At 25.3% G+C, this 21,858-nt stretch overlaps 3 protein-coding genes and 1 long non-coding RNA gene across 8 annotated transcripts in view; 2 read left to right on the top strand and 2 right to left on the bottom strand.

The window, feature by feature from the left end:
* LOC127278052 (arrestin domain-containing protein 1-like) overlaps nucleotides 1-21,858 on the bottom strand; it is a 562,072-nt gene that overhangs the window by 125,992 nt on the left and 414,222 nt on the right. Inside the window, exon 8 of one of the 4 annotated variants that reach the window (XM_051299563.1) lies at nucleotides 15,123-15,144. The exons of the other annotated variants lie outside the window; for them this stretch is intronic. The gene's annotated coding sequence lies outside the window, so the exon portion shown is untranslated. Of the gene's footprint in view, nucleotides 1-15,122; nucleotides 15,145-21,858 lie in introns of those variants that run through there. 4 annotated transcript variants of the gene reach the window in all.
* On the bottom strand, nucleotides 281-6,127 carry LOC127278049 (E3 ubiquitin-protein ligase rnf8-like). The gene is made up of 4 exons (XM_051299557.1): nucleotides 5,880-6,127; nucleotides 3,323-4,172; nucleotides 1,277-1,729; nucleotides 281-424 (listed from the first exon to the last, which is right to left on the bottom strand). Exons 1-4 carry the CDS (start codon nucleotides 5,988-5,990, stop codon nucleotides 369-371), a joined length of 1,470 nt encoding a protein of 489 aa, XP_051155514.1. The 5' UTR covers nucleotides 5,991-6,127; the 3' UTR covers nucleotides 281-368.
* LOC127278062 (uncharacterized) lies at nucleotides 6,324-7,694 on the top strand. The gene is made up of 2 exons (XR_007842443.1): nucleotides 6,324-6,798; nucleotides 7,460-7,694. It is a non-coding gene; the product is annotated as an uncharacterized LOC127278062 (long non-coding RNA).
* Nucleotides 18,479-20,261, top strand: LOC127278060 (uncharacterized). Of its 2 annotated transcripts, none has more exons than XM_051299574.1 (4): nucleotides 18,479-18,630; nucleotides 19,027-19,080; nucleotides 19,168-19,257; nucleotides 20,054-20,261. In XM_051299574.1, exons 1-4 carry the CDS (start codon nucleotides 18,576-18,578, stop codon nucleotides 20,176-20,178), a joined length of 324 nt encoding a protein of 107 aa, XP_051155531.1. In that variant the 5' UTR covers nucleotides 18,479-18,575; the 3' UTR covers nucleotides 20,179-20,261. The 2 variants fall into 2 exon arrangements, with proteins under 2 accessions (XP_051155531.1, XP_051155530.1); XM_051299573.1 differs by having other exon boundaries at nucleotides 18,480-18,630; nucleotides 19,165-19,257.

The raw sequence follows: 21,858 nt of genomic DNA, 5'->3' as shown, positions 1-21,858 counted from the left end.
AAACTTACAAAAAATGTATTTTTTTCCAAATTTTATTTTATTTTTAGAAAGAAAAAAAGTTACTATTACTAAAATACTATTTTGTATTATTATTACTATTATTATTACTAAATATACAAAAAATTGTTGCGCAATTTTATTCTAAGTTTTAGAAATTATGTTTTGTGTCATAAAAAAATATATTTTATTTATAATATATGAAATCACAAATAATGAGTCAACCATAAATACTTTGCATCTTATTCAACATGATGACAATATATTTAAACATGGATGAATGTTGAATTTCTTTAAACAAACTTTATTTAAAGATTAGTTATAAAGAATCTATAAACTTTCCGTCTTTGGCGCTTAATATTAATATTGGCTTATTTTCTTTTGGGAGGCTTTTGAAATGAAGGATATCGTGTATGCCTCGTTACAGCTAAAACAAAAGATTTATTTATTATAATTTTATTTTCTATAGATATATTTATGAATAATTTAATTTAACTATTTTTAAATATTATATTTTTTATAAAAATAAATAAACAACAAAAAAGAAAAATCAATTCATCCAAACTTAATTGTTAATTTTGATAATTTATATAAAAATTTTTATATTTCTTTAGCGGATTATTTAGACTTTTCCGTTTTCAAAATTCAGCTTGGAAAATTTGTTTAAAATGAAAAAATTTGCTCGACCACACGGTATAAAGTCAGTTAAACGGACAAAAATGTGAAAAAAATTGAAATTCGAAATTTTGATTTTTTAAAAATTACTATCTCATGGGAAATAAAATGCATTGTTTTGTAGAACGAATACATTTTAGAAAATTTATTCAATTTTAAAACATAAATTTCGTCATAACTTCGACAATTGATTAAAAAAAATGAAAATTATTAAAAATAAAAAAATATAAGTTGTGCTAAATTTTTAGAAAAATGTTATATTTGATAAAATTATTTAGTATAACTTCTACTTTTTCAAAATTTTGCTTGTAAAATTTGCTAATAATTTTTGAAATTAGTAAGGTAGCCATTTTACATTTAATATAGGGTACATATTTTTTTAAATAAATAAATAAATATGACGATAATAAAAAAAACTTAATTAAATTACATAAATAGATATTTCATTAAATAAAAATTCATAGACTATAAAAATTCGGTTCAATTAAAAAAATATAGAATATAAAATTCAACAAAATAAAAATTTAATCTTATTAAAAATTTGAATAAATTGAAAATAATGAATTTTATATTTAAAATTTTAATAAATAATGGAAATAAATACCTATTCTTTCGTTGACGAATTTCATACGTCGATTACGGCTGTCTGGTGGAAGATTCTCAGTCATTTTTTCAATAAAATTATCAATTACCAATGACCTTGTCATATTAATAATTTGTCTTCGACACACTGGACAGAGATAGCCTTTACTTTTAGTAAGCCACATCATAATGCAATGATGGCAAAATGTATGCATACAATTTGTCGTCATTGCCTTTACAAATAATTCCGAACAAATGCTACAAGTTAATTGTTCATCCATTATATTTTCAACTTTATTGAAAATCTCTTTATTTGCTTGCTCCACGAATGATGTTCGTGGTGTGTCTAATGTTAAATCAATTGTATCGAGGATATTTAAACTATTTGGATTTATATTTGCATTGGCACTATGTGAGCCATGAGGTAATTGAACAACTATCATATTTTCCATAAGATCAACTGGAGCTTCGATAACTGAAAACAAAATATTAATTTTCTTAATATTTAATTCAGAAAAATAATAATGAGAATATAAAGCAATTTTTTTGCGTAGCTAAAAAAAAAAATCACTAACAGGCCTTGGATCGACTTTAAGGAACAAAAAAAAGTCGATTTTTTTTAGTTTAACAAAATTTAATTGGTTATTAAATATTTTACTTTAAATAACTACTGTTATTGGATATTAAATTCATTTTATTAATTCTGTAATGAAGATAATTTTATAAAAATATTATCAACAAAATTTATTTCGAATATTTCAGAATTGAACTAATTGTAAGACAAATTTTCAAAATTTTATTTAAGTAGGAAAAATTTCTAAAAAAAAATTCTCAAAGTTCTATTTTTATAATTTTTTGAAGTCTGATTTAAACAATTTATTTGAATTTAAAATTTTGTCATAGTTTTTAGTTTTTATGGCCAAAAAAATTTCAGGCAATACTTAATTAAGTTTTACAGATTTTTAAATAAATTTTTTTTTTTAAATAATAATTTTGGAAGAGTTAAAGTTGAAATTTTTAGAAATAATTGAATTTCAAAAGATTTTGTTAATTTTAAGACAATAATTAAATTTTACAGAACTAAAAATAATTTATCAAATAATTTTAGATAACATTTTTTAAAAGCAATTGAATTTTGAAAGATTTACAATTTAGACTTTTGAAATTAATTTAACTTCAAGTGATTTTTAAATTAAAATTTTTGATGATTTCTATTGCAGACAAAAATACAATAATTTGAAAACTTTTTAAGTGAAAAATGGTTTCAGATAGTTGAATTTTCGAAGAATATTATAAAAATCATTAAAATTAATTGGATTTCAGGAGAGTTATAATTGAAATTATTAAATTTCAAAAAATTATAGATAAAAAATTTTAGAAATAATTAAATTTTAGAAGCTTTTAAAATGAAATTTTTGAAAATAATTAAATTTCAAAAGATTGTGTTAGAATTTGAGACAATAATTATAATAAGAGAAATTTTTAGTGATTTCTATTGATGAAGAATTTATTAATTACATAAAAAAAATTGAATTCAAAAAGTTTTTAATTAAAAAATGCTTTCAGATAATTTAATTTTCGAAGAATATTATAAAAATCATTAAAAATAATTTAAATTTTTTCAAATAATTAAATTTCAAGTGATTTTAAATTAAAATTTTTTGGTAATTTTATTTGCTAATTTTTTTAAAATTATAAACAATTATTAAATTTCATAAAAATTTTAATTGAAAACTAGTTTAAGATAATTGAATTTGTGAAGAATTTTAGTTAAAATTTTTTTAAATAATTGAAATAAAGACTTGAAGAAAATCTGCATTGTATAATAAAAAAGACGTATTTTGTTAAAAATTTTTTTCAAAAAAATGTAAAAAAAAAGTCTAAAAAGTCGCATTTTATTAAAATAAGTCGAAAAAAATCGTTATAATCCAAGGCCTGCACTAATAACACTGAATTCGAAAATTTTCAAAATATGAATTCAAATGATTAATTAAATCATTTAATTTTAAATGTAAAATTAAATTAATTAATTTAAATTTAATTTTAAATTAAAATTGATAATAATTACTGTTTTGAGGAGAGATTGACTCAACCGCAAGTTCTTTTTGTTTATTTAATGTTTCCTCCATTTCTTTAAGTTTTTGCTCCAAATGATTTTTTTCATTCAATAATTTATCTTGTGCATTCTTCTCCTCTGAAACAACTGAATCCAATTTTGTTTTCCATTCCTCGTTTTGTTTAATTTTCCACTCTTCCATTTGTTCCCTTAAACTCACTTCAAGTGTCTCTTTCTCTAGTTTACTTGCCTCAAGTGCCTCCTCCCATTTTCGTTTCTCGTCAGCTAATTTTTCTTCAAATATTTTTTTCTCCTCCTCAAGTCTATCGAGAAGACTTCGATATTTATTATGTAAATCTTTCTCCATAACATTTCCCGATTCAATTTTTTGCTCCAAAATTTCAATTTGTTTATTCAATTCTTGCGTTACCTCCTTTTCTTTTCTTAATTTTTCAAGTTCTTCTTTGAATGCAATTTGTTCACGTTGTTTCTCCTGTAATTGATCTTCGAGATCTTTTCTTTTTGCTTCTTGTTCATTCATAAATAATTTTTGTTCATTAATAACATTGTCTAATAATTTTTCCTCTAATCGTGGTCTTTTTACAGTTGGACCTGATTTTAAATTTAATGCGAATACATATTTATAATCTTCATCGGGATTTAAGTTTACAATATCGCCAACTTTTAGAATATGTGTTTCATCTTTATTAAGGGATTTATTGTTAATGTAAATAGGATTAACGGAACTGCAATTTATAATAGACCATTCCTCATCGTCGGTGAGTTTAACAATGCAATGCTGACGAGAAATATTTAAATTTTTTATGATAAAATCACATTGAAGACTTCGACCAATATTAAACTGAAATATAATATTGTATTTTTGCTATTTTATCTTAAAAATTTTTTAAATTATAATAACAGGGTGTCTAACAATTGCTAGAAAAAAAATTCTTTAACTTTTTCCTGACCTAAATTACACTAAAAAATTTTTATTTTGATCAAATAAAATATATTTTGATACATTTTCCAGTCTATTATCCACTAATTTCATATGTATTTGAATCAAATAAATAATGTTTCGTAAAAAATAAATTATTTAAGTGAAATAAACTAATTGAGGACGTATAAATATTCTCAACATTTAATTTAAAAGAATTTTTACGGCGTCAAATCTTATAAATTATCAAATTTTTATTTAATAAAATTATATAAAGCAGATTTTCCAGTAGATCGAATTTCAAATTAATACAATTTCAATTTAACGGAATTTATGTCAAGAAAAATTGCATTAAGAACAAATTTTTTTAACAGAATTGTTATTTTAGTAAATTTTGATTTATCAAAATATTTACTTAACAGAATTGTCATTGAATAAATCCACAATTAACAGAATTTCTATTTAACAAAATTCTTAATTAACAAAGTTTTTATTAAAGAAAATTTTAATTCGAACTAATTTTCATTTAACAGAATTCTCATTTAAGAAAAATTCTACCTAGTTCTTTTTTTTGTCAATTTTTCTAGACATAAATTTCGTTAAATTGAAATTATATTAATTTAAAATTTAGAAAAAGTATTTTAAAAAATGCTTTATAAGAGTTCTGCTAAATAGAAATTCTTTTAAATCGAATTTTAGTTAAATGTAAATTGAAAATTTTGAATAATATAAAATCCACTTTATACAATTTTGCTAAATAGAAATTCGATAATTTCAGATTCGACGCCGTAAAAATTTTTATAAGTTAAATGTGAGTATTCAGCATTAAATAATAAATTATTCGTATTAATGAATAATTTACTTTATTTGAAGTAGAACCGATAAAATAAAATTGTATCAAATAATTTTTATTTATATTAAAAAACCAAATATTTCACTAAAAAATATTAATTAATTGTTATCCAAGTTTAAAAAATCGTTTATTAGATTCAATAAATAGTAGTAAATAAATATTTACTTAATGAATGTAAGCTATATCACATGCTTAATAATTGAGTGTGAAGGCCAACTTTTTAATTTGCATTTGCTTTGGGAAAAAAGTAAAAAAATTTTTGAAACTAATAGTTACTTTAATTTATTCATAAAAAAATTCCAGAAAATTAAGAAAATTCCCTGACTTTTCCCTGACCGTTAGACACCCTGAATAATTATAAATAAATATATAAGTAATAGTATAATAAATAATAAATTTAAAAATAATAAATTTTTTTCAAATGAGAGATTAAAATAATTATAATAAACATAATTAAAATTTAAATAGAAATTACACTCAATTAAAATTGTATTCTATTGAAATTAAAAAAAAAAATTCGTTCGATAATGAAAGTAATATATAATTTTGAATTTATTTAAAAGTTAACGGAACTTAGGTTATTTTCTAAATGTTTTGAAATTTTATTAAAGTAAAAAAATAATCATGAATTTAATTTTTGAAAAAAGTTAATTTTAATCTATTTTCCCGATATTTTTATTAATTATTTTAAATTATAGTACTTTAGTAAATTAAAAATAATATAATTTTAATAGAGAAAAAGGTTATGTCTTAAAATATATATATGGGAAAGTTACCTCATTCTTTGTTATGTGTATATCTTGAACTGATTGACAATCCTTATTTACTCGCACTAATACAGCTTCTAAATCTTGTGAAAATTCCCTTTTTTCACCTTTCACTTCCATTTTTTTAAAAATAATATCACTTGCATTTAATATAAGTAAAATTTTGATTTCTTTTTTAAAGGAGAGAATTATAGTGGCTGTTTATGTTTTCAAACAAAAACATTGACAATCTCAACAATTAGCAATGATTAGGCATGAGAAAGATGGTAAACTTGGTGTATCTGAAAACTTCAAGTGGTGAGAGATGACTCGCATTTTAAACTCATTTAGTACCGATAGCTCATTAGTGGTGCGCTACAATAGTTGTAACGTGACAATTTTTGAGATTTAGTCTAATTTAAAATAAACCTATTAATTTAGGAAACTAATATAAAAATTTTTGCTGTATTATGTGTATATCTCTAGTTTGTTAAAACAGTTTTTTTAATTGTAAATAAAAAATTTCTACCAATTAAGTACTCGGTTCCTAATGTGGAACACTAAACAAATTGTTATTATAATGTGAATTAATTTAGATAACTATGACGGTACATAGGTTGTATTTTCATTTGCGCATAATAAATTAAAAATGTAATATAATATACGCACGAAGTAGTATAAGGAGATCTCACTTCTCATGAAAAGTGATGACGATTTTTCTTTTCTATTCGAAGTCGTCTTAGTTAGCGTTCGCAACGCCTCTGTAGTGAAAATGTTGCAAATCAAAAATCGTCTGCTAAAGTATTTTGTGGAAAAAATGTCAAGTGTTCTTTTTATGACAAGAATAAACAAAAGAGTGAAAAAAGAAGTTAATGTTTAATCAAATATATATTTAAAAAGACATTTTTATAAAAAGTGTGCTCTGTATTCGAGTTCCGGAATATATACTGTAAGTATAATGTGCAAAATAATGATTTAATATTATAAACTTCGTTTACGAGTATGTTGACTATGTTATTAATTTTATTATTATTAATTATTAATTAACTATAATAATCTTCGTATTCTTTCATTCATTCTGTCCGCAGTTTGAAGTTAGTTATTTTTGTATTCTTTTTTTTTTTTAAATATTTTGATATTTGACAATTCGAAATGTGGTTATGGTGTGTCTTTTTGTTTACATTTTCAAAACGTTTGTTCAACACGTGAGTTATCTAATTATATATTTATTTTTTTATGTACTTGAAATTACTATAATTAAAATTTTTTTTTATTTTAGAAATTAGCTTTTTTAAACATTTTTCTTAAAATAAAACACTTATCTGAATTTTTTTATTTTTGAATTAAAAATTCCAACTTCATTTTTCGTATTTTTTTAAAATTAGTATTGTTTTGTAAATTTATTTATTTTACTGTAATTCTTTTATTTAAAAAAGGTAATAACAAAAATTTTATTATTAAAAAGTGAAATTTTTGAACAAAATTTTTTAGCGATAATTTTATTTACTACATTTTTTATCTTATTAAATTTAAGTTGTTATAAATCCCGGATTTGTTAAACATTAAAATTCCTAATATTTCTGTTTTAAATTATAAATTATTTTTTATAGGTCAAGATGTCAACAAAAGGAGCAGAGCTAATCGATTCAAAAACCACAAAAAGTTTTCTAAAACGACGAAAAATAGAAAATAAAATTGGTCAAACTTTGGATAAGGATACAAATGTCTGTACATTTGAAGTTATAAAAAAAAACATTGATTTAATAAAGCTTCCTACATCGACGTGGGCCTTTTCAAGAGGAAATTCGTTATTTTGTGGATTCCAGAAAGCGGAAGAAAATGGGACCGTGAGAAAAAGAGTAGCAGTTGTTCCTAACTTTGAAATTAAAATTTATATTGATGACAATTTAATTCCATTCTGTGAATTTATTCGTGTAATGAATATCGCAGAATTTGGTAAATTATTGGAACTTGTCGATAAGTATCCATTAACTAAAAATTGTAAATAAGAATAAGTTAAATTACAATGCTTTATATAAATTGCGAAAGCAAGGTATCAATTGTCTGCTATAGCAGACCAGTAATTTTTTTACGTTTTTTCCATGTATTATCAGTGCGAATTTAATTAATTTCAATATCAATTTTTTTTATTTTGATATATACAAAAATAATTTGAGACAAAAAATAAAATTATACATCGTTGTATTAAAACAGTGTATCATTCAAAAACATATTTACACTTATACAATGCAATTTATAAATAACAGTGAAATGAAATTTTTAAAAACTGAGTAAAAATGTTTTTATTTAACATTAATTATACAATTTTGTAACATATTGTATATTTTTCTTTTATATAAAATGTATGAAATTTTAACAAAAAATTTTATTTACATCCTTTTTTGTAATTTTTTTTTCATTTGCGCTGTTGGCTCCTTAGAAACATCACTTCTTGTTGAAATTAACTTCGCTGCTTTTCTCTTTTCCTTGCTTTGCTTTCTTTCGAGATTGTTCAAGTTTGTTTGTTTCGCCAAGAAGTACATTCTGGTCGTCAAGTAGAATGACATGATACGACGAGTTAATAGCAATTCATGCTTCCTACAGCCAACATGTGCAATTGGACCTTTTTTTTCCAAGAGTTCAGTTATTTCAAAAAGTGTGTTTTTCTGAGGCATTTGGTCCTTCACAACAGACATAATAGCTTCTTCGATAGATGTAATTACAAATGTCAATTTGGAGGAAGGGTGCTTCAAGAAACCTTGAGTTTTTAATTCTATGAATTTATGACTCTCAGGTATACTTTCCGTTTTTTTTAAAACTAACGAGGACTCACAATCTTTACAAATGTATTGTTTCTTTTCCTCGACGTATTTGCAGAAACGAGTGATAGCTTTTCTAGCTACATATCCCGCCATATAAGCTATAGCATACTGAGAAGAATCCGAGAAGGAATAATCATGCTCTTTTTCGATTAGTTCAACTTGAGGAAGAACTTCGAAATTTCCTCTATCTAAAATGGTGTCTAACTTATTTTGCCATTGCTCTTTCCTTTCGTTGATATCTTCGATTGAATCTATTTTGAGCAAGACGTCCAAAATTTCAGAGCTAGAAATATTTGACCCTTTTGGCGGTCGAGAAATGGAGTACGTTGATATTAAACGATACATTTGAATAAATAAATTCGAATCCGGGTGATCGTTTGCTCCGCAGCTTTCTCTCATCATGCCGAAAAATCTCTGTAATTATCAAATACAATACAAATATATTAAAATAAAAAGAAAATTATATTAAATTAATAAGTAATATTAACGTACTTCTAAAGCATCCTGATTCAAGCGTGAAGTCATCAAATAAGTGAAACCACAATCGTTCACCAAATATTCGCAAAGTTGTAATGTTGCTTGGAGAGATACTAAAAGTCCGTAGTACGTCGATTCTGTAATGAATTTTCGTCCACTTTCATCAGTAAGTTTCTTCCATTCTTTCAAGTACACTATAAAGTCCTGCACTTTCTACACAGAAATATATATTTTTTCATATTATTAAATATTTTATAATTTCTTTAATTTTTTATTTTGTCGTTTTTTATATAATAATTACTTTAAAAGGTTCATTTCCTGGAGCCATTGCCGTTAAAGGTGTTCTGCAGTTCATAGCGTTAATAACGCCTTTTACTCTACTACAAAATTTTTGCACGTTTACACTGTTCTCTAGTTCCGGATGCCGATCCCTATATAACTCCAAAATTTCAGCGATTCCAAAGAACTGTAGAAAATAAATATTAGAATTATTGTAGGATATTAAAACCTTTTTATATTATAATAACAGTAAGAAAATATAAATTTTCTCACCTGAAAGGCTAAAGCGACGTTCATTTTCTGAAAATATTTAGGTTGAATGTGATCGATTCTCAATTTAAAATTTACTTTTACATTGTAAGAAGTTGTACTCTCTGATTCTAGTAAAGCAATCCAAACAAGAAGAGATATTATTCCATCTGGAGTCTACAAACAAAATTTTAAAAATTTATTATAAAAAAATTAAAAACTTTTTTACAATATACAATTATAAATTATTTTAATGTTCGTACCAATATTCCGTCCCTGATTCCAAGGCTTATTAAAAAATTCCTCAAGCATTTAATTAGATGAGGGAAATCTGAGATAAACCAAATACGTCGCTTCTTGTCTACTATGTGTACAATGCTCACGACTTCTTCAGTTACACCAAATTTGTCCCACATACTGCGATTCCAGGCTGCTCCATCAGAAGTTACAACATCTATCAATAAGCCAGCGTTTTCTGATAGTAAAATACAGTCAATCAACAACTTGTGTAAAACTGTACTGCTAGCACTCCCTTTGCTGAGGAAGCATCCCAATGTTTGAACTTGTCCAGTCATAAATGACTGGAACATGAATACTAACGCATGGTCAGCAAGTTGGGATTTTTTATGCTCTGGTGTATAATCGCCTAAATTAGTAAAACCTTCGAATGTAAGGTTTACTGGGTTGTATGTTAATGCTGTCGATAACTTCATTTCATCGATGAGAATAGCCCCTATAATAAACCATACAATATTTTATTCAAGTTTATTATTAAACTCTTTCAAAACAGAATATTTACGTTTCTAATAAAAAAATGTTAATAAAACAGTTCTACTTACCGTGTCGGTCTTTGGGATCCATTGCCGCTGTTTTTAATTTTAAAGTTTCAAAAACATTATCTTGAAAGCCGTATGCACTTTTCATTCGCTTCATGCATCTATCAAGTGTTTGAAATGAGGGCAATGCAAGCACCTTCTTCTTTCTAAGGTGTTTATAGCCCTTCTTGCTCTTTATTCTAAGAAGAATACATTCATAAATCCACTGGCGGCAATATCTCATTCCTCTGGGTCCCTTCACTCTAGATGCATCTACACAAGCTCTTACGGCCAATTGTTCATTTGCCGATAGATTTTCCATTGCCTTTACCAAACTATCCTCCGCAACTTCAGAACATTTTTTTTGTAATAATTCAAGACGATCTTTCATTTTTTTACCCTGAAAATAATTTTGTTTTAAAAGAAATAATTACTTACAAGTTGTACATAATTATGAGTATAAAATATTATTAAATTTACTTTTCTGGCAAGACGCTTATTGGTTTCAATTTTAATTTTCAAATTATTTTTTAACGTAACATTTTTGACTTTTAAACTTTTATTCTTTTCCGATAAATCTTTCCTACTGCGATTTCGGTTCCAAAAATTCTTACATTCCAAGCAATATTTTGCTTGTTGTCCTGAGGTACCTGGCTTCTTTTGCTTCACGAAACCAATACAATTTTCAGCCCTGTAGAAATTAATAATGGTTTGAATAATACAAAAATGATATTAATTAATTTTATATAAGAAAGATTTTAATAACCTTGGTCGAGTGCACTTTATGCAAGGGAGTAATTCATCTAATTTTTTTATTAAGAAACTAAGGTCACTCACTGTTTCTGTGTGATTAATGCCAGGAAAATAAAGTTCTTTTTCTTCAAAAAAAATCTGAAAGCACAAATTAAATTACTTTCTAATCACTGGATAATTGTATTTAAAAATGTTTCAAGAATTTTAATTCTTTTTGCATAAAACAAATTTCTTACCTTTACATCTTTATTTTTATCTAGAATAATTCGTGCTGCAGATTGATTTAAATTCTCCATCCATTTATTTATCAATAAATAATCTTTCATTTGAGTCACAAACCAATAAGGTGATGGTAAGGGAATTTTTTTGGCTCCGTTATAGATTTTTGAAAATAATTTTTCATTAAGAAAAACTTCGTCCACGGTTACATGTGCAACAGGCGGTGGAACTATCTTTTCCCTTTTGACAATTGGCTCTGAAAACTGTGGAAAATGTTTTGGTATGGCCCCATCCTTGAGAAGTGGTCGAATTCTTTTGGAACGAAATTCAGTTCCATCTACTAATTTAGTAACATCCTCTGTTACTATGTCATTTACGTCAAAATGTAGATGACAAACAAAAAATTGTTGTTTGAGTTTGTCCCCATTTGGAATAACATTTCTCCACTGTTGTGATGCTTCAATCTGTGCAAAAAATAATTAGTTTTTAATTTGCTTTGCCTATGTAACCAATTTGTATTCATTAATAAAAAAAATTTCATATTCGATTAAATTTTTTCCAGGTATTATTTTCAATTTTCTATTTATTTGTTATGGGTCAATCCATTATATTTCGCCCAAAGCCGTTGCGGCCTATTTTTTAAAAAATTATAATATTTTGTACAACTAATATTCAATGTCCTGATAATACATATTTGACAATAATTTTTAAAAATTTTACGGGCTTACTTCGTAATTTTAATTTTAAAGTGGAGATGCATAACAAAAATGTCATTTTGTCAGGTAGATAAATTAATTTAAAAAACACATAAATAATAAAAAAAATAAATTATTTCTCTTTTGGTAATTGTTCACAACTGTTTAATGTTCAATTTCCCTTCGATTATAAGTTGTGATTTTTTTAATATAATTATATAAGTTGATTTTAAAATTGTTGTGTCAAATTTCAAATTTACATTCATTTTATTTATTTTTTTCTAGAAAATGAATTGATATTTTTAGATGAAATGTAACTTAAAATAAATATCATCTACTGACTTTTAAAATTATTTAAATGTAAATATGAAATATTTTACCTTAAATCTTGAACTTTTACGAATTTCCACCATTTTCAAAGGATAAATTCTCCCCAGAAAAACGGAAAATTACCGTTCTGGTTTTAAAAATCAAATTGAACCTACCTTTCCTTGGTCCTGAAGTTTCGCGTTAGAAAACTAGTTAGTTTTTAAATTAATTTATCTACCTGACAAAATGACATTTTTGTTATGCATCTCCACTTTAAAATTAAAATTACGAAGTAAGCCCGTAAAATTTTTAAAAATTATTGTCAAATATGTATTATCAGGACATTGAATATTAGTTGTACAAAATATTATACTTTTTTAAAAAAAAGGCCGCAACGGCTTTGGGCGAAATATAATGGATTGACCCATAACAAATAATATTAAATAAAATTAATATAAATTACATACAATAAATTTATATTTCTTTTCTTAATGTACTTACCGTTTTTGCCTTGAATAAATGACATCTTTCATGGATCTCCTTCTTTTTAACATTTTTGCTCCATGAGGACTTACAGCCACTCACACAGCACGAACTCATTATTTTTTACACTATTACACTAATTGCTCAAAAATTATTATACACTTAATATTATTTTTACTTTTCAAAATCTCTACATAAACTGAATCAGCTGATCACAGCCATTTGCATTTTTCAAAGCTGTCGAGCGTTTTTCACTATAGAGGCGCTGCGAACGCTAACTAAGCGACCACGAACAGAAAAGAAAAACCGTCATAACATTTTTCGAATGTACTCATAGAGTGGGATCTCCTTATACTACTTCGTGAATATACGGTTATAATAAAAATATTGTGTGCAAAAAAAATTTGGAGGTTATGTTGTATTCAGTTGATTACATATTTTCAATTTGTAATTATTTGTCATTGTTTATTTATATACTGTATAATTAAAATAAATAATGATCCTTGATTGGCTTTGCTCATAGAGAATTTCGAAATTTTCCAATCTTTTGGAAATTCTTTATGTGCAAGGCCAATCAAAATTAGTATAACTTTTGACAAATTCCGAGTATACTTAGAATTTGTGAGGTGTACAAGCGCCTCCCGGTAAGAAGCGAGGAATAGAGAAAAATTAAATGTTTGGAGAGTAAATTTTAAATATCTATTCCTTTCAATCGACAGTATCAAAATTTCTGAAGCGCATTGAAAGGAATAAGAAATTTGGAGAGTGAAGTGGATATGTCTATTCCTTTTAATTGACTGTGTCATGACATCAGGAGCGTATTTAGAGGAATAGAAAATTTGTAGATTAAATGAGGTATCTTTATGCCTTGCAATTGACTGCGTCAGGTTACATGTATAATTTAGAGTATAAATTTTGGCCAAGTCAATTAAGAAGAATAGATTTTTCTACTTTTTTTTGCTTCATCGAGGAATTGAATAAAAACGTAAAATCACCCATTCAAAGGAATTCAGATTCTGAATTCTTTTCAATTCTTCGCTTCTTACCGGGCTTAATAATAATAATAATTTCGACGTATATACTACATTTTCTACGTATTTTACGTAAAATACGTAGAAAATGTAGTATATACGTCGAAATTATTATTGACTCGCGAGTCATGTAACACGACTAAATATGAAAGCAAAAATAAACATTTAGACCTAACCTATAAACGTCAAACAGAAATTTACCAAAGATCCATTGTAATTGTATTTTTTTATATTTTTTTAAATAGCTAAATCAACTAAATTAAATATTTCTCAATAAATAGAATAGGGTAAATGTACTAATTACGGCGCGATTCGAGTCAAAATACCTTTGAAATAGAAAATTCGACATTTCCATTGTATAAAGTCAATTGAAGACTTATTAAACTAAAAGTTTATGTTATTTAGATATTTAAAAAAATGTTTAACTTTATAAAAATCATTTATTTAACGAAGCTGTAGTATGCAACGTTTATATAAACAATTTTTAAAGAAATAATTTTTTAAAATGAAAAATTCTATAATTTTTTGCCTAAAAAATATTTCTTGTAGTTTTCGTTAACGGCATGTGGGAGAAACCCACGTGACTTAGTATGGGAAAATGTGTTTTGCAATATTCCAACTTTCTCTAAAATGAAAAAAGATTTTAAACTAAAATTTTGAGGGTTGATAGATTTGGGTACAATGCATCGCGCTGTTCTCCTGAAAAAACTTAAGTTTGCGTTAAATTATTTAAAAACTAAGTTTAAAAAGTGACATTTTTAAATGAAAATGACAACAAAGATGGCGGCGCATACACAGACGTTGCTTGAGTGTGTCAGTGCTCCAGTAAACAGCGCCAATTCGAGCAAAAGGCCACTGAATGAACTACAACTAAATACATTATTTTACTATTTATTGTTTTATTTTTATTATTTTTACGTTAAGTGAAGAACAACCCTATACTTTGCACCCTCCTTTATCAAGTTTTTGAATATTTTAACCCGAAATCATTATTTATTCCAGAGAAAGTTGGAAACCACAAAAAAACGTCCTTTGCCCACATGGTCTTAACCAACAAATTATAAAAAAATATTTTTTAGGTAAAAAATTATAGAACTTTTCATTTTAAAAATTATTTTTTTAAAAATCGTTTATATAACAAACGTTGCGTACTTCAGCTTCGTTATATTTAAAGAAATATGAGAAATTAAAACTAATACCGTAATTTTCTATTACGGCACGTTTGTATCAGTTAAGGCCAGGTCCAAGTCGAGTCAGCTGTTCCTTTGAAGTTTCAATGGAACAGCTGACACGACTTAGACCTGGCCTTAAGGTGTATCAATTTCAGTGACGAAAATTACGTGTATTTTGAAGATACTTTGCCCGCCGTAATTGAAGCCAATGAATATCTTAAAAATGTTTCAATTACGGCGAGGAAAAAAATTTGATCTCAAATAATTAAATTAATAATTGTTTAAATGTGCATCTTTATAAGTAATTGTTTAAAAAAAAAATAAAATAATTTTTTTTTTTTTAAGGGCGTGTCAAAGTTGAGTCAATTTTAACATTGGATTACTATGAGCAAACCGAAACAACTTTTACATGCCCTTAATTATTTTGCAACAATTATATTAAATATAATAGTAATAATAGTTATTTTTTATGAATGCGCCGTAATTGATGCACTCGCCGTAATTGGTACACTTACCCTATTGAAAAATATTTGACAAAAAACAGAAGGTTTTTTTATTTATTTGATTCAAATAATCGGTTGCTTGACTATTATCAAATAAATATTTATTGCTATCAAATAATTATTATTTAAGTAAGTTACATGGTATTTGTTTTAAATACAGAAATTATTGCGGTTTAACTACAGTTTATTTAATAAAAATAAAAATTATTTGGTTCAAGTAAATATTTATTTAATATTCAAGTAACCGATTATTTGAATCAACTAAATTTTTCTATCAGTTTTTATGATGAAAACCATAAAAAAGTTTTAAAATTCATGGTTTTTTTTGGGTAAAATATGCAAAATTTTGATAAAAAAAAATTTTAGAGGAAAAAATATTTTTATATAAAAATGTTGAAATCAGAAATTCAGAAAGTAAATAATTATTTATCAACTGGTAAATAATTGTTATTATTCCTATTAATGTTATATATGAGCGAAGTATATATTATTATTGTATAGTGGTTTCGGTCACTTTGATTATTATAAACAGGTTTAGCTTTCACATTTGAAAGAATGATGCGTTTATTCATAAAGAATTCATAGAGTATATACATGTTTTATTCATTGTAAAATGATAAACGATTTATCATGATTTATATAAATTATATATTACATACATTTTAAAAATATTTCATGTTATACTTTTAAGAAGACCTAGGGAATTTTGGTATTATTTAAAAATAAAAAAATTTTAAGTGGAAAAGTGTATTTTCAAAAATTTTAAGATAATAAAGAAATTCACAAAATTCATTTTTAAAATTTTTGACTTTTTCTTTGCAATCAATAAAAAAAATTAAGAAAGTTGAAATTTAAAAATTTGAAAGGAAAAGGTCTTTTAAAATATTATTTGATAGGACTAATTTCACAGATAAAAGAGCTTTTAAAATTTTTACTAAAATTAATAATTTTCGAGGGGGAATTTACTCTGGTAGTCAAGTGTACACTTGCCTGGTAATACTCGGTAATATCTGTAATATTTTGTAATATCTTGTAATAATAAGTATTATTGTGTAATACCATGTAATACTGTATAATACTTGTAATATTGTGGTATTATGGTGTAATACCTTAAAAAATTAAAAAAAAATCAAACCAAAAAATGTTAATATAAGTAAAAATTTTTAAACACTTGTTCAAATGTAGCGCGGGAGTTAATGCTGAAGTATAGCAACTTTGCCATTGAATGTTTTCAGAATCAAATCAAAAAATGGTTCTTTAGTAATTGAACGAATTTTAGCTTTTAGCTACCTTACCGGAATAAGTAAAAAAATCGAGTACAGAAAGACATCTGCTCCTGTAATTACACCGAAACAAAATGCACGAGGCTCAGGTTGTTTGTGTTCGTGGTTTAAGATAGCAAAAAACCAAATATTAAACGTTATATAAACATGGATGCTCACGGATATTATAATATAGAAAATTATATTTGTTCAGTTTTTCGTCCAAAGTTTAAAACAAATAAGTTATATATTTTATAAGTAGGATAAATGCACTAATTGCGGCGCGATTCGAATCAAAACACCTTTGAAATAGAAAATTCGACATTTCTATTGTATAAACTAAATTTAAGACTTATTAAACTGAAAGGTTATGTTATTTAGATGTTAAAAAAATGTTTAACTTTATAAAAATCGATTATTTAAACAAATATGAGAAATTAAAGCTAATACCGCAATTTTCTATTGCGGCACGTTTGTATCAGTTAAGGTGTATCAATTACGGTAACCAAAATTACGTGTATTTTGAAGATACTTTGCCCGCCGAAATTGGAGCCAATGGAAATATTAAAAATGTTTCAATTACGGCGAGGGAAAAAATTTGATCTCAAATAATTTAATTAATAATTGTTTAAATGTGCATCTTTATTAGTAATTGTATCAAAAAAAGATTAAAATAATTTTTTTTTAAAATCATTTTGCAACAGTTATATTAAATATAATAGTAATAATAATTATTTTTTTATGAACGCGCCGTAATTGATGCACTTACCCTAATATTTAAAAATATTTAATTATTTATTTCTCTATTTCTTATTTTAAAGTTTTGCTCTTATATAATAATTTTAAGTAATTTTATTGAAAATTCTACGTATAAGAAAGTGCTATTTGACGTGTAATATTTTTTGTAATAAAGGGTAATACTCAGTAATATATGTGTAATGCTTTGTAATACAGTAATATTTTGGTAGTAGTATGTGATACTTGTAAAAAGTGTAATACTAATGTGTAGTTGTAGTCAAGTGTACACAATTTTTACTAGTAAATTTCCCCTCGATAATTTTCGAACACATAAATATTATATTAATGGCAGATATTGATTATATAAATGTATTTAAACCTGTCAGAAGATCAAAAAAACTTTTCTTTATATTTCATATTATTATCAAAACTATTATCAGTGTGAATACTAATTCAGTAATTATATCTGCGTCTAATCAAGTTTCATATAGGTACTTTGCATCAAAACCAGAAATGAAGATTTTACATTATCCTCAATATTTTTTAAATTCACTGACAAATTTCTGGGAATTGAAACATTCTATGAATTCAATGAGAGAGAAAGAAAGACATTGAATTTATATATCATTGTTAATTGTTTATATACACATAGGACAAAAATTTATAAAATTATATAAAATCAATGAAGTTCAATATCTAAATTAAATTTTTAAGAATTTTTTCCTGATTACTTTTGTTTCAATGCAAACGCAAAGTAGATATATCTTGTAAACCTGTCATTAATGTGCATAAAGCAATAAATTTTTCATGGTCATTAATGATTCAGCTGATTACAAGATTACAATAATTTAGTATATAACTGGGAGAGTCAAGCGTAAAAACTATCAGTCTTTGTTGTAAAGTCCAACGATTTCTCAACATGATGAACTTCAAAGTTTTCCTGCTTTTTGGTCTTGTACTTTTTGTTTGCACCGGTATGCTCGTTAATAGAGAAATTAATTTTTTTTTTTTTTAATTAAACCAAATTTTGTTTAAATCAAGCAAAATGTTTTAAAATTATTAAGTTAATTTTTTAAATTTATAATTTAAAAAAACATTGTTCCATTATAAACATATATTTATTACCTATATAATATAATATAATAATACCTATAAATAATATTTAATACATAATTTTTCATCTCAACAGTTTATCCCTTCTTTCTAACTTTTCTAAAAAAATTTAAAACTACTAAAAAATAGTAAAAATTCTTACTAATGTGAATTAGTAGCTCACTCTTTATTAATTCAAATTTAGAGAGTAAAAAAAAATCTTAAATTGTAATTTTTATTAATAATTAAAAGTTATTAATAATTTAATTTTCTTGCAGAAAATGTTAAATCAATACCAGTTCCTGATGAAAAAGAGGAAGTAAAACCTGAAGGTTTGTTATATTTCATAATTAATTGTGAAATTATTAGTAATAAGTTTCATTAAATTAATAATTATAATATATTTTTATTTCAAGAAGTTGAAGCGGCAGTAGCAGAACAAAAGAAAGATGAAGATGAGGATGACGATACAGAGGAAGACATTTCCTTAAGTGATCTTGAAGAAATTAGTATGTACACTTTATTTTAAATTACAATTTCATCAAAATTATTTACGAATTTGAATAATGAGATAGAAAAGAACAAAAACATATTTGGGACATTTTTTTTATAAGGTTTACGAACGAAGTTTCTCTTCATTACATAGAAACCTCCCATATGTGACAGTTAGCTGTGGGTGTAAGTTTTAGTAACTAAATTGCAACCAAATTCCTTCCGGTTTGATGACATTTTGAAAAGTCATGACATTATAATACTCGTCAACTACCGCACCCTGCTCTAGTAAAAATTAAGTAACTTTATTGTTAAAATTAAAAGTTACTAAATTTTTACTAGAGCAGGGTGCGGTAGTTGACGAGAATTATGACAAATGGCGAGTGGGGACTATGGAAACCAACCAATATTCTAATTTATTGTGCGTTGTTCTTTAGACTGTGAACTAGAATAAAGAAAGTGTCACTTATCAGAGGTGTCACATATGAGAGATTCCTCTGTTATGTATTTGTCCTTTAAAGCTTTAACGCCTTTAACTGAATTGCATTGTGAATAAACCTTTATTCAGTTAAGCATCTATGAAACAACCTTTATGATTTGTTAAAATAAGAGTGCGTCACAAATCTACATTTGTAAATATTTTTGCAGAACTTGATTGGCCATTTCCAGTAGAAAAACTAGTTTTTTTTATCAAAACCAACCAATTAAGTTCTGCATAGATTTTAAATGAAAACCTACGATCACTGCATAATAATTAAATTAAATATAAATAATAAAAATAAAACAATAACTTATATTATTATTTTTTACCAGAGGAATTTTTTGAGGAATTGCAAAAGGGATTCGATGAAATTTTTAAAGCTTTGAAGGAAGCTCAAGAAGATGCTTCATCAATTGCGAATGACCATTCGACAACACCAAAGTCTGAGAAAAAATGAAGAATGTAAATTTATTTGTTTAAACAAAAATAAAATTTGTATTATTTACATCTCGATCTGAATAAAATATTATATAAACAAAATGGATTAATTTAAAATATTTTACAAAATCTTTTTACTTACAAATATTTAGCTCTCATTTTCATCAAGTTTCATTAAAGTCAGAGAACCATTTGCAGATTGTCATATATCTGACGTGGACTGACCCATAATTTTTATTTTAAAATAAGGTACAATTTTTTTCATTATTATTGTTATTATTATTTAATTAATTATTAAAATGAAATTTTTGTTTTTATTTAATAAAAATAAGTTTCTATTTTATTTGCATAAAATTACTTAGGGTAATCGGTACAATGATTGGCCCCCCTAAGAAAATTTTTATGTTTGACTTACTGTCGAATTCACACCATATGTCAAAACAATATTTGAGAAACACTAATCGCCCATAAATTTATTCTATTTTAAATATTAGTAATTAGAAAAAAATAGGAAAATTTTAAATAACAGATATGTTAAGAAAATAATGCAAATGTCAGAAAATACATTTATTGGCCTTAAAAACATAGTGATTGGCAGTTGCCAATAATTGTATCATTGGCCTCTGTAAGTTTTTAAATACAATGATTGGCCACCTTTCCTATTAACATGAAGTTATTAGAATTATAGGTATAACCTGTACTTTTTTGAAAGCAACAGAGGCGACACTGGTGGCAAAATAAAATGTTGAATTTTCAGTTATTGGCCCCTATCGTTGTACAATGATTGGCCGTGGCCAAAAATTGTAATTTAAGGTTATTTAACATTTTTACATAAACAGACTTATTAAAAACAAATATTTAAGTGTTGTAAAAAATGTTTGATAATATTTTACAATATTTTTGAAAACTACAGTCATTGGCCTCTTTAGCCACCATGGCCAATCATTGTATTTTCGTACAATTCAAAGAGGGTATTATTGGCCTCCCAATAAATTAAAAAAACGTTATATTTTTAAATAAAAAACTATTTTATCGTGTATTTGTAACCACTGCAAGTTTATATAAGAACAAATTTTCTTAAAAACATATTTTTACACTAAAAAATTTCTAATCTTTTATTAGGGTACACTACTGATCACCATAGTATTCTTTGCTGTCAAACTTTGTTTTCAGAACACGTAAATAAATAATTAAATTTAAATTAATAATGAAGGACCAGATAATCCCGACTGAAATGATCGCAGCGTAATTGTGTGAAGTTTATTAAGCATAAATTGAAAAATGATTTGATGTTAGTTCTTTCTTATTATATTTATATTTCATCAAGACGGCCAATCATTGTAGGGTGGCCAATCATTGTACCGATTACCCTATTTATAATTAAATAAGTCATTTTAAAAAAACTAGGCGGCGCTACTTGCATTAGTACCTACTTACTGGCTACCATACGAGACTAAATTATTGTCAGGTATCTGCATTACTGGCACTACTTGGCGCACAAGTGTATTTCTTTTAAAACTCCCCTTGCCTAGGTTTCTACATTACCTATTAGCGAGTTTTGTAAAAAAAATTATTGACTTAGTTTAGTCTAACCTCAATAGATGGCGCAACAATGTTAAATACAAACTACTATTTCATTTTCCCCTCTCTGGTAATTTAAAATATTTCACAATATTTATGGAGATAAAAATTTTAATCA

The sequence above is a fragment of the Leptopilina boulardi genome, unplaced genomic scaffold (assembly GCF_019393585.1).
Source record: "Leptopilina boulardi isolate dan_hultmark-lab unplaced genomic scaffold, ZJU_Lbou_2.1 LbouV2_194, whole genome shotgun sequence".
Taxonomy (NCBI): Eukaryota; Metazoa; Arthropoda; class Insecta; order Hymenoptera; family Figitidae; genus Leptopilina; species Leptopilina boulardi.
Note: the sequence above shows the minus strand (reverse complement) of the source record. Positions and strands in the feature narration are given on the sequence as shown.